Source organism: Entelurus aequoreus, linkage group LG06 (assembly GCF_033978785.1).
Source record: "Entelurus aequoreus isolate RoL-2023_Sb linkage group LG06, RoL_Eaeq_v1.1, whole genome shotgun sequence".
NCBI classification, from domain to species: Eukaryota; Metazoa; Chordata; class Actinopteri; order Syngnathiformes; family Syngnathidae; genus Entelurus; species Entelurus aequoreus.
In genome coordinates, this window is record NC_084736.1 from 12,495,776 (window position 1) to 12,509,907 (window position 14,132).

The 14,132-nt window shown below is 36.6% G+C and overlaps 1 protein-coding gene across 2 annotated transcripts in view; it reads right to left on the reverse strand.

Moving 5' to 3' along the window:
• Nucleotides 1–9,039: 9,039 nt before the first annotated feature.
• stat3 (signal transducer and activator of transcription 3 (acute-phase response factor)) overlaps nucleotides 9,040–14,132 on the reverse strand; it is a 66,796-nt gene continuing 61,703 nt past the window's right edge. For both annotated transcript variants that reach the window (XM_062049992.1, XM_062049991.1), the window contains one exon: nucleotides 9,040–13,489. In XM_062049992.1, the coding sequence (XP_061905976.1) occupies nucleotides 13,449–13,489 (41 nt within the window). In that variant the 3' untranslated portion in view covers nucleotides 9,040–13,448. The remainder of the gene's footprint in view (nucleotides 13,490–14,132) is intronic.

Sequence of the window (14,132 nt, forward strand, 5' to 3'; positions counted from 1 at the left end):
CATTAGCTGTAAAAATTAAAAACAAACACTACTTGTAAACATTAGCTGTAAACATTAGCAACAAACATAACATAGTTATTAAATTACCAATAAATTAGCAACAAACATTAGTTGTAAACATTACAACACATATTAATATAAATATAACTAATATATTAGCAATATTAGCTGTAAACATTAGCAACAAATACAACCAATAAACATTAGCTGTAAAAATTAAAAACAAACACTACTTGTAAACATTAGCAACAAACATAACATAGTTATTAAATTACCAATAAATTAGCAACAAACATTAGTTGTAAACATTACCAACACATATTAATGTAAATATAACTAATATATTAGCTGTAAACATTAGCAACAAATACAACCAATAAACATTAGCTGTAAAAATTTAAAACAAATATAATGTAGTTATTAAATTACTAATAAATTAGCAACAAATATTAGTTGTAAACATTACCAACACATATTAATATAAATATAACTAATATATTAGCAATATTAGCTGTAAACATTAGCAACAAATACAACCAAAAAACATTAGCTGTAAAAATTAAAAACAAACACTACTTGTAAACATTAGCTGTAAACATTAGCAACAAACATAACATAGTTATTAAATTACCAATAAATTAGCAACAAACATTAGTTGTAAACATTACCAACACATATTAATATAAATATAACTAATATATTAGCAACATTAGCAACAAATACAACCAAAAAACATTAGCTGTAAAAATTAAAAACAAACACTACTTGTAAACATTAGCTGTAAACATAACATAGTTATTAAATTACCAATAAATTAGCAACAAACATTAGTTGTAAACATTACCAACACATATTAATGTAAATATAACTAATATATTAGCAATATTAGCTGTAAACATTAGCAACAAATAATACCAATAAACATTAGCTGTAAACATTAGCAACAAACATAACGTAGTTATTAAATTACCAATAAATGAGCAACAAACATTAGTTGTAAACATTACCAACACATATTAATATAAATATAACTAATATATTAGCAACATTAGCAACAAATACAACCAAAAAACATTAGCTGTAAAAATTAAAAACAAACACTACTTGTAAACATTAGCTGTAAACATAACATAGTTATTAAATTACCAATAAATTAGCAACAAACATTAGTTGTAAACATTACCAACACATATTAATGTAAATATAACTAATATATTAGCAATATTAGCTGTAAACATTAGCAACAAATAATACCAATAAACATTAGCTGTAAACATTAGCAACAAACATAACGTAGTTATTAAATTACCAATAAATGAGCAACAAACATTAGTTGTAAACATTGACAACACATGTTAATATAAATATAACTAAATAAACATTAGCTGTTAACATTAGCAACAAATGTAACCACAAACGTAACTAAGATATTAGCTGTAAACATTCGCGGTTAACACTTGTGTGTTGACAGTAAAGGGCAGCCAACACATGCATGGAGTAGCGGGAGGAGGAGGGGGTGTCTCCGCCAGCCTGTTGATCAGCTGAGGGTCGGAGGAGCAGAGAACCGCCGACACCGTGACCGTGTTCCCCATATCCCTAATAATGACTTTATACATATCTAAATAGGACAATATCGCCACGTAACGGTTGTCGCTTCGCTCAACAACAACATTCAAAAGAAACATCCATACACAAACAAGCATTGACAGACTCCTACCTCCGTGGAGCGACTGCCGCGGCTATCCTGGGCTCTGTGCGGCCCCAAGGTGCGTGGAGGTGGGCGAGCGGCCGGCGGAGATCTCCGTGGTTCCGTCCGCTTAGTTTGTTCACACTTTGATATGACCTCTCTCTCGGTGCTGGGGCTCGCTCGTTTACTCCCCCCAGCCCCTCCCCTCGCTCGCGCTGGCGCTCTCTCTCGCTAGCACCGCCCACTTCCGGCCCTCGCTGGCAGGAGGGAGAAACGCTCTCTTGTTGATTTTGTACGCCACTTTCATTCTAGCCCTCAAAATGACATGTTTTTACACACCTCTGCTCCTGTTTTATAGAGGATCTTTGACATGAATTTAAGCAAGAAAAGCAGAGCTCACCTGTCATAGAGGATCTTTTAAGTTGCCTTTTTTTGACAGCAGGTCCCTAAAACAGCAGGGCGCTCCTGTCACATCATAGAGGATCTTTGACAATATTTTTTGCAGGTAAAGCAGAGCTCTTCTGTTATAGAGGATCTTTGAGTAGCTTTTTTTTGCAGCAGGTCCCCAAAGCAGGGCGCTCCTGTCACATAGAGGATCTTTGACAAGAGTTTTTGCAGACAAGCAGAGAGGATCTTTAAATATCCTTTTTTGCAACATGTCCTACAAACAGCAGGGCACTCCTGTCAAATAGAGGATCTTTGAATAACCTTTTTGCAGTAGGTCCCTAAAAACAGCAAGGCGCTCCTGACTCATAAAATCATGTCATAGAGGGGATCTTTGAAAACAGTTTTTTTTCCAGAAAAAGCAGAGCACTCCTGCTATAGAGGATCTTTGAGTAGCCTTTTTTGGCAGTAGGTCCCTAAAACAGCAGTGAGCTCCTGTTACATAGAGGATCTTTGATCAAAGTTTTTGCAGAAAAAGCAGAGCACTCCTGTCAAAGAGGATCTTTAAGTATCCTTTTTTGAAATATGTCCTAAAAACAGCAGGGCACTCCTGTCAAAAAGAGGATCTTTGATCAGGGTGTTTGCCTAAAAAGGCAGAGCGCTCCAGTTGTAGAGGATCTTTGAGTAACCTTTTTATAGTAGGTCCCTAAAACAGCAGGGCGCGCCTGTCACATAGAGGATCTTTGCATAAAAAAGAAGAGCGTTCCAGTTATAGAGGATCTTTGAATAACCTTTTTGCAGGAGGTCCATAAAAACAGCAAGGCGCTTCTGACTCATAAAATCATGTCATATAGAGGATCTTTGAAAACAGTTTTTTTTTCCAGAAAAAGCAGAGCACTCCCGTCATAGAGGATCTTTGAGTGTAGTGTTTTTTTTGTTTTTGCAGTAGGTCCCTAAAAACAGCAGGGCGCTCCTGTCACATAGAGGATCTTTGACAATAGCTTTTGCAGAAAACCAGATAGGATCTTTAAGTATCCTTTTTTGCAATATGTCCGAAAAACAGCAGGGCACTCCTGTTAAATAGAGGATCTTTGATTAGGGTGTTTGCATAAAAAGGCAGAGCGCTCCAGTTGTAGAGGATCTTTGAGTAACCTTTTTATAGTAGGTCCCTAAAACAGCAGGGCGCGCCTGTCACATAGAGGATCTTTGCATAAAAAAGAAGAGCGTTCCAGTTATAGAGGATCTTTGAATAACCTTTTTGCAGGAGGTCCATAAAAACAGCAAGGCGCTTCTGACTCATAAAATCATGTCATATAGAGGATCTTTGAAAACAGTTTTTTTTTCCAGAAAAAGCAGAGCACTCCCGTCATAGAGGATCTTTGAGTGTAGTGTTTTTTTTGTTTTTGCAGTAGGTCCCTAAAAACAGCAGGGCACTACTGTTACATAGAGGATCTTTGACAATAGTTTTTGCAGAAAAGCAGATAGGATCTTTAAGTATCTTTTTTTGCAATATGTCCTAAAAACAGCAGGGCACTCCTGTTAAATAGAGGATCTTTGATTAGTGTGTTTGCATAAAAAGGCAGAGCACTCCAGTTATAGAGGATCTTTGAGTAACCTTTTTTACAGTAGGTCCCTAAAAACAGCAAAGCGCTCTTGACTCATAAAATCATGTGATATAGAGGATCTTTGAAAACAGTTTTTTTCCAGAAAAAACAGAGAAATCCTGTCATAGAGGATCTTTGAGTGTAGTGTTTTTTTTCTTTTTGCAATAGGTCCCTGAAAACAGCAGTGAGATCCTGTTACATAGAGGATCTTTGACAAGAGTTTCTGCAGAAAAAGCAAAGCACTCCTGTCATAGAGGATCTTTGAGTGGAGTGGGGGGTTTTTTTGTTTGTTTTTTTGCAGTAGGTCCCTAAAAACAGCAGTGAGATCCTGTTACATAAAAGATCTTTGACAATAATTTTTGCAGGTAAAGCAGAGCTCTCCTGTCATACAGTATCATAAAATAGCTTTTTTTGGCAGTATGTCCCTAAGACAGCAGTGCGTTTCTGTCACATAGAGGATCTTTGACAAGAGTTTTTGCAGAAAAAGCAGAGCTCTCCTGTCAAAGAGGATCTTTAAGTAGCCTTTTTTGGCAGTGGGTCCCTAAAACAGCAGTGCGCTCCTGTCACATAGAGGATCTTTGCATAAAAAAGCAGAGCCTTCCAGTTATAGAGGATCTTTGAGTAACCTTTTTGCAGTAGGTCCCTAAAAACAGCAAGGCGCTCCTGACTCATAAAATCATGTCGTATAGACGATCTTTGAAAACAGTTTTTTAAAGATAAAGCAGAGCACTCCTGATATAGAGGATCTTTGAGTGTAGTGTTTTTTTTGTTTTTGCAGTAGGTCCCTAAAAACAGCAGGGAGATCCTGTTACATAGAGGATCTTTGACAAGAGTTTCTGCAGAAAAACCAAAGCGCTGCTGTCATAGACGATCTTTGAGTAACTTTTTTTGCAGCAAAATAGAGGATCTTTGACTAGCGTTTTGCAGAAAAAAACAGGGTGCTCCTGTCATAGAAGATCTTTGACTGGCAGTATAGCTTGGAAAACAGCAAATAAATCCTGTCATGTAGAGGATCTTTGACAAGTATTTTTGCAGTAGGTCCCAAATTAACAGCCGGGCACTCTTGTCAAATACAGGATCTTTTACTATATGCCCTTGAAACTGTAGAACACTCTTGTCAAATACAGGATCTCTGACGAGCACTATAGATCGGTAAAAACAGTAGAGATCGCCTGTCAAATAGAGGATCTTTGACTAGGGTGTTTGCATAAAAAAGCAGAGCGCTCCAGTTATAGAGGATCTTTGAGTAACTTTGGTGCAGTAGGTCCCTAAAAACAGCAGTGAGATCCTGTTACAATAGAAGATCTTTGACAAGAGTTTCTGCAGAGAAAGCAAAGCGCTCCTGTCATAGAGGATCTTTGAGTAACTTTTTTTTGTAGCTATATAAAGGATCAGCCGGGAACTCTTGTCAAATACAGGATCTTTTACTATATGCCCTTAAAACTGTAGAACACTCTTGTCGAATACAGGATCTCTGACGAGCACTATAGATTGGTAAAAACAGCAGAGATCGCCTGTCAAATAGAGGATCTTTGACTAAGGTGTTTGCATAAAAAGGCAGAGCGCTCCAGTTATAGAGGATCTTTGAGTAACTTTGGTGCAGTAGGTCCCTAAAAACAGAAGTGAGATCCTGTTACAATAGAAGATCTTTGACAAGAGTTTCTGCAGAAAAAGCAAAGCGCTCCTGTCATAGAGGATCTTTGAGTAACTTTTTTTTTTGCAGCTATATAGAGGATCAGCCGGGAAGTCTTGTCAAATACAGGATCTTTTACTATATGCCCTTAAAACTGTAGAACACTCTTGTCGAATACAGGATCTCTGACGAGCATTATAGATTGGTAAAAACAGCAGGGATCGCCTGTCAAATAGAGGATCTTTGACTAGGGTGTTTGCATAAAAAAGCAGAGCGCTCCAGTTAGGATCTTTGAGTAACTTTTTTGCAGTAGGTCCCTAAAAAAGCAGTGAGATCCTGTTACAATAGAGGATCTTTGACAAGAGTTTCTGCAGAAAAAGCAAAGCGCCCCTGTCATAGAGGATCTTTGAGTAACTTTTTTTTTGTAGCTATATAAAGGATCAGCCGGGAACTCTTGTCAAATACAGGATCTTTTACTATATGCCCCTAAAACTATAGAACACTCTTGTCGAATACAGGATCTCTGACGAGCACTATAGATCGGTAAAAACAGCAGGGATCGCCTGTCAAATAGAGGATCTTTGACTATGGTGTTTGGATCTTTGACTAGGGTGTTTGCATAAAAAAGCAGAGCGCTCCAGTTATAGATGATCTTTGAGTAACCTTTTTGCAGTAGGTCCCTAAAAACAGCAAGACGCTCTTGACTCATAAAATCATGTCATATAGAGGATCTTTGAAAATGTTTTTTTCCCAGAAAAAGCAGAGCATTCCTGTCATAGAGGATCTTTGAGTGTAGTGGGTTTTTTTATTTAAATTTTTGCAGTAGATCCCTAAAAACAGCAGGGAGAGCCTGTTACATAGAGGATCTTTGACAAGAGTTTGTGCAGGTAAAGCAGAGCTCTTCTGTTATAGAGGATCTTTTTGGCAGTAGGTCCATAAAACAGCAGGGCGCTCCTGTAACATAGAGGATCTTTGCATAAAAAGGCAGAGTGCTCCAGTTATAGAGGATCTTTGAGTAACCTTTTTTACAGTAGGTCCCTAAAAACAGCAAGGCGCTCCTGACTCAAAAAAATCATGTCATATAGAGGATCTTTGAAAACAGTTTTTCCGGAAAAAGCAGAGCCCTCCTGTCATAGAGGATCTTTGAGTGTAGTGTTTTTTTTCTTTTTGCAGTAGGTCCCTAAATCAGCAGGGAGATCCTGTTACATAGACAAGAGTTTCTGCAGAAAAGCAAAGTGCTGCTGTCATAGAGGATCTTTGAGTAACTTTTTTTTTGCAGCTATATAGAGGATCTTTGACTAACATTTTGCAGAAAAAACAGAGCGCTCCTGTCATTCTTAGCTTTGAAAACAGCAAATAAATCCTGTCATGTAGAGGATTTTTGAAGTAGGTCCCGAAAAACAGCCGGGCACTCTTGTCAAATACAGGATCTTTTACTATGTGCCCTTGAAACTGTAGAACACTCTTGTCGAATACAGGATCTCTGATGAGCACTCGGTAAAAACAGCAGAGATCGCCAGTCAAATAGAGGATCTTTGACTAGCCTTTTTTTTTTGCAGTGCGTCCTTAATAACCGAGGAGCTGTCAATATAGAGGATCTTTGACCTGTCCTGTCATATTCCGGATCTTGACAGGCGTTTTTTTTCGCATTAAGTGTTGAACTTTACAGATATGTTTTTGTTCTTTTACCAGTGTCTTGCTCAAGGACACAACGGAAGTGACTAGAATGGCAGAGATTCGTACCAGGAACCCTCAAGTTTCTGGACGACCTCCACATGTGCGTCACCAAATGTTTATAGTGTATATTTTTGGGGTTTTCAATGCCATTTCATGAAAAAAAAAAAAAAAAAAAAAAAGCTTGCTGAAAAACAATTAAAAAAACATATTTTAGTCACATGCACGCCTGAACAAATTGTCAAGGGCTGCCACTACTAGGTGGACAACAGCGACACCCTATGGTGTAGAAGTGAACTTCACTTTTTAAAAAAAAAATATTTTTTTTATTTGATTGAAACAAAAGTGAAAGGTTAATGTTTGGTTTTTTCAATTGACAATTTCAATAAATTGTTTAATGATTTAGAGGTCATACCCATTTAATTTGATCAAGTCATTAACTCAGCACAAGTAATTGAAATGACAGATTTAATTTGCAATAAACAGATAAGGCGATGAAACACCAAATGAACTCGTCTCTTGTGCTCTTAGTCAACATAAAGTGCAAATGCTGCTTTGCTTTTACAAAAAAAAAACATTAAAAAATGTGTAATAAAAATCAAATATGAGTGGGAATCCCGTCAGTTATAAATCATGATCAGATATGTGCTGCACATTGAAACGTGGAAGGGGATTTTTATTCAGTCAACTGGTGAGAAATGAAAAGACATGAGGGGGAAAAAATGTCTGCGACGGGATTAAAAATGAAAATAACAAGTGTGTGTTTCATTTTCATGTGTGGAAAAAAAAAGTAGAATGACAAATAAAATCCCCAGCTAACTGCGTGTCTTTGTAGATGTTGGCATTTATATTTTTCCAATGGAGATCTGCATAGTAGTGATTGTGTAAGGGTTGCTTTTTTAAAAAAAAACTTTTGCTACAAGTTAAATAAAAGTTAATCGTATAAAAAAAAAAAAAATTTGTTGTGTTATTTTCAATTTGTCCAAATTGTGGCCTAATTTTTTAACGGTCTTAAAGTACGATTAAAAAAAAAAAAAAAATGGAATGAAAAAGTCGTAAAGTTGACTCTACTAATAAAGTTGCCATGCAAGTTGTTGAAAACTGTCATTGCTGAAAAATAATAATGAATCTAAAATTCAAATTCTATTAAAAGGCTCCAACTACTTTATATCAAATATTCCAATTTAAAATATGTTTTGGGGAAAATATTGCAAGTTTTATGTTTGCCATATAAAAAAAAAAGTTTTCTTTGACAAAAAAGGACTAAAACTAACAAAATAAATTAACATTTAAAAAATGCTAAAAACGTATAATCGACAGATGGGTCTGAAGTTAAATGATAAATAAATGGGTTGTACTCGTATAGCGCTGTGGAGGGGGGCGTGGTCTGCGGGACTGCCGCGGGGTGTGTAAGGACTGGCCTCGAAGTCAGCGGCAGGTGAGTAGATTGCCCAGCTGGGGCTTGTTATCTAATCACCTGTCGCCCTTATTAGCAGCAGCCGGAACGAGAGACATTTTTGTATATACATATATATATATATATATACATATAATTACATATATATATATATATATATATATATACATATAATTACATATATATATATAATATATATATGTGTATATGTATTTTATTTTATTACTTAATGTTGATAGACTGTAGACCTAAAGTTGATCTAGAGATTTAAGTGTTGAACTGGATGAAAAAAACATATGTATATTATAAAAAAATTTTTTGACTAAGACCCTTTTGTGTGTATATAAATATATACACATACATTATATATATATATATATATATATATATATATATATAACACACAAACATACATATGTATATACACATACATGTATACATACATATATACACATTATATATATACACATTTTATATATATATATATATACACACACACACACACACACACACACACACACACACACACACACACACACACACACACACACACACACACACACACACACACATACATATATATACATACAGTATATACACATATGTATATACAGTAATAGAAACATTACTGCAGATTTTGGAGTGAATTTCTTTTATTGCCAAAAAATAATGAATAGTCACAGCATGTTTCTTTTGTAAATAAAACCATTTCCAAACATGGCAGTGCCTCCTCTGCGCCTCGCAGTCATTTGGGGAAAAAATACATTTGTATCCCATCCCGATTTGCTCTGAATCAGTTCCAAAATCATCCAAAAATAATGATTAGAATAAATCCAGGCCATACTACAAATAAGTAAACATGTTACAGGTTCATTTTGTACTCAAACAAGGAGAAAAGAGTAATATTCATGAAGTCCAATGGAGAACTTACAGTATGTACATGTTGGCTTTTATAGTGCTGGACTACTCATATTGTGGTAACACTGCAATATTCCATCTGGCAGGGATTAAAAGTGTGTGACACACACAACAATACATTCATAGTTTATAGTACAACTATATATATCTTGCTTTTGACAATGAATAGCAACACACACACACTCTTGGATTTCTTACCTTCTTGAGACCTCCGAAAAATGCCTACCTCTTTAGGACCACACTTTCTAGATATATATAAAGATTTGTATTTACAACAGTAATAATATACACATGCTATGCAAATATATAAAAATGGTAAGCTTGGTAAGAATTTTTTGTCTGTAATTTGTTTTTAATCTTAATTATTTACTTCAAGTTATTATAGTATGTCTACATACATATTTATTATTTTTAAAAAAATATTTTAGGGGCGCATTTCTATTTCTTACACACACTTGTTATTTCATATGTTGGCCAGAGGGAGAGCATTTCAAATTTTTTTACAAATACTTGTTATTTCATATGTTGACCAGAGGGGGAGCACTTTTAAAACCGACACACAGTCAATTTAAAAAATCCCTCATTTTTGGGACCACCCTAATTGTGATAGATTTCACCACCAGGGGGTGCAAATGAGACATTCTCTATTAGATGCAATGGTTTTCCATAATGGGACCATGATTTGTGTCCTAACTACTTTTCCTTGTTGATGTCTCAAGAAGGGTGGAAATACAAGAACACACACACATTCTTGTATTTGTTACCTTCTTGAGACCTCCTGCACTTTTCCTGGTTGATGTCTCAAGTAAGGTGGAATACAAGAACACACACACATACACACTCTTGTATTTGTTACCTTCTTGAGACCTCCGGTACTCACATGGAAGGCACTTTGCCATGTTGACGTCTCAAGAAGGGTATAAATACAAGAACACACACACACACACACACACACACACAATCTTGTATTTGTTACTTTCTTGACACCACCGGTTCTCATATGGACGGTACTTTTCCTTGTTGGTGTCTCAAGAAGGGTAGAAACACAAGAACACACTGTTGTATTTGTTACCTTCTTGAGACCTTAGGTCTTCATATGGAAGGTACTTTTCCTTGTTGATGTCTCAAGAAGAGTAGAAATACAAGAACACACACACACACACTTGTATTTGTTACCTTCTTGAGACCTACAGTACTCACATGGAAGGTACTTGGCCATGTTGATGTCTCAAGAAGGATAGAAATACAAGAACACACACACACACACACTTGTATTCATTACCTTCTTGAGACCTCCGGTCCTCATATGGAAGGTACTTTTCCTAGTTGATGGCTCAAGAAGAGTAGAAATACAAGAACACACACACAAACACACATGCTCTTGTATTTGTTACCTTCTTGAGCCCTCCAGTACTCACATGGAAGGTACTTTGCCATGTTGACGTCTCAAGAAGGATAGAAATACAAGAACACACACACCCAATCTTGTATTTGTTACCTTCTTGACACCACCGGTCCTCATATGGACGGTACTTTTCCTTGTTGATGTCTCAAGAAGAGTAGAAATACAAGAACACACACACACACACACACACTTGTATTAGTTACCTTCTTGAGACTTACATGGAAGGTACTTTTCCTTGTTGATGTCTCAAGAACAGACCTGGGCATTCTGCGGCCAATCGTAAATTACAAAATAAATTTTTTAAAAAGTATCTATGTCGAGTGTGAAATACAACGGTGCTGCTTTTGTTTTGAAAAGCGTTATTTGTATTACTTCCGTGTGGACGTATGCTCGTGCGCGATTGTGAGTGAATGTGAACAGCGGCAATCACAAATGACAAAATACATTTAAAAAAAAACATCTATGTCATGCGTGCAATACAACTGTGCTGCTTTTATTTTGAAAAGTGTTATTTATGGGCGTATGTCCGGGTGTAACCTGTGAGTGAAGGTGCACAGCGACAAGGGATACCCTGTTTACACCCGAGATGCTAAAAAGAGAAAAGTTGATGACGAATGGTGTGTTTTCAACAAGACATGGACTGCCAAGTATTTCTTTACAGAAATTAAAGGTAAAGCCGTGTGCTTAATTTGTGGTACACGGGTTGCTGTGCTTAAAGAATATCATTTGAATCGCCACTACACGTCATTTCTCACAAAATTGCCAGAAAAAGTAAGGCGTTTTCTGACGGAGAGTTTATTAAGGAGTGCTTATTGGACTCTGTTGCGCTGATAAGCCCGGAGAAGAGGGGCGCGTTTGAGAACGTGTCACTCTCCCGACGCACTGTAACGAGGCGGGTTGAGACCATCGCTGGAAACTTTGGAGCGTCAGCTGAAGAACAAGAACGGCCGACTTTGACTGTTTTTCGCTGGCTTTGGATGAGAGCTGCGATGTACGTGACACCGCCGAGCTGCTCATCTTTTTACGTGGGATAACTGCAGACTTTCAAATCTCGGAGTAGCTGGCAGCCATGCGGTCAATTAAAAGCTGCAACCACAGGTAATGACTTGTTCACATAGGTCAGGTGTCCAAACTTTTTCCACTGAGGGCCGCACACTGAAAAATCAAAGCAAGCGGGGGCCATTTTGATATTTTTTATTTTAAAAACCAATACGATATATGTATAAAAAATATACATTTAGGCTTCCACTCAGGCTTGATACCGGGGACTCCAAAATGTTTAGGTTAAAAAAAATGTCATTATTTAGTATTATTATTATTATTCAAAGTTTAAATATCTAGATCAACATTAGGTATATATGTCAATATAAAGTTTTTTTTTTTTTTTTAGATTTAAGTTGTATGCCCTTTTTGTCAAAGAAAACCCATTTTTTTTATGGAAAAAACACAAAATATGAAATATTTTCCCCCAATAAAATTTTAAAGTGGAACATTTCAGATGATATAATAATTGGAGCTCATAACATAACTCATAACAACATTGATTTTAATTTATTATTATTTTTTGAGCAATGACACTTAAAAAAAAAAAAAAAAAAAGTCCCACTAAAATTATTGGGGATCGCTCAGTAAAGTGTTAAAAAATAAATCGTCATTTTTTTAAAAACTGTTAACACAATAGTCTCGAGATCAACGTCAGATCTATCAATTATAACTTGTATTGTTGTTTATTATGTTCCTTGTTTGTTCATTTTAGGCCCTTCTTTAAAAAAACAAAAAACAGTTTTTTATATGTCAAACACAAAATATGCAACATTTTCCCCAAAAAACATCTCAAAGTGGAATATTTAATGTGACCTAATTGGACCCTTGAATAGGTCAATAATTCATAATAACATTGTTTTTGATTCATTATTATGTTTTAAAGAAAGAAACAGCCTGCATGACAGCTTAGTGTTATTAGAGTCAACATAGCAACATTTTATTGTCACCAGTTTACTCTTTTATACCACTTTTTATGTTTTTTAGAACGTTAAAAAAATCACCTGCGGGCCGCAAATGGCCCCCGGGCCGCACTTTGGACATCCCTGACATAGGTGAATGCGTGTTTGGACATGTAGGGACTGAAATGGGACAAGCTGGCAGGTGTGACGACAGATGGTTGTCCGAATCTGACGGGGGAAAAAATGTTGGACTTTTAAAGAGGATGCAGGATAAAGTGACAGAAATGGACATTTTTGCATTGTATTATACATCAGGAAGTTGTTGTGTAAGACCGGGTTCAAAATAAAACCATCAAAAGCAATCTGCTTTTGTATAAAGTTAAGTTAGGTTAAATGAAATTATTATTATTATTATTTATCTTACGGCGTATCAAAAATAATTTGAGCAAAATTGTATTGAAATATTGTCGGTGTGGCCCCCCGGTAAAAATGAATTGCCCACCCCTGCTCAAGAAGGATAGAAATACCAGAACATACACACACTCTTGTATTTGTTACCTTCTTGAGACCTCCGGTCCTCATATGGACGGTACTTTTCCTTGTTGATGTCTCAAGAAGGGTAGTAATACCAGAAAACACACACACACACACACATTCTGTCATAAATGTATGGACATGTTAAGTGGAAAGTGATGATAACCACAGAACGAGTGACGTGGACGTACATACAAGAACCTGTCAATTGTCTTCCTGTCACTTAAGTGTCCAAGAGGAAAGATGTCCTCACATTGGAGACGCCACGTCCATGTCCAGAGTCAGAGAATCTGTCAACAGAGGGGCAAAGGGTCAACCTGGGGACATGAAACATCTGGTCGGTCCATTCGCACACGCATGAAGAGTTTGACTAACCTGTTCATTCCATTAAACACGTCCGTCTGTCCACATGTGTCCATCCACGCCACCATACATATTAAACACATTCATGTCCGTTGCCGCACACACCTTTTAAATATCTGACCGGTCCATTCACGTACACACAAAGCAAATGTCTGCCAGTGCGTTTGCATAAACATCTGTCAAAGTCTAAGTCTAAGTCCATTCGTGTACACATCATGTCAACATCGTGCCATTTCCATTATTTAAACATCTGACTTTCTGACGCAATTTATACAGTCTGTCCATTCAAGTAATGTGAACGCCAGTCTGTCTATTCACGTAATGTCAACATCAGTCTGTCCATTGATAAATACACATCTGATTTGTCCAAAGTAAACACTGGCCGCCCGTTTGTGTACACACACAATTTGAACATTGGTCTGACCATTATAATGCAAACATCAGTCGGTCCATTCACATATCTGGTCAGTACTTTCTCATACGACCGTAAGCACACCATTTAAACATCTGGTAAGTCATTTCATGCACAGACATACGGTAAATATCTGTAAGTCCATTTGTGTGCACACA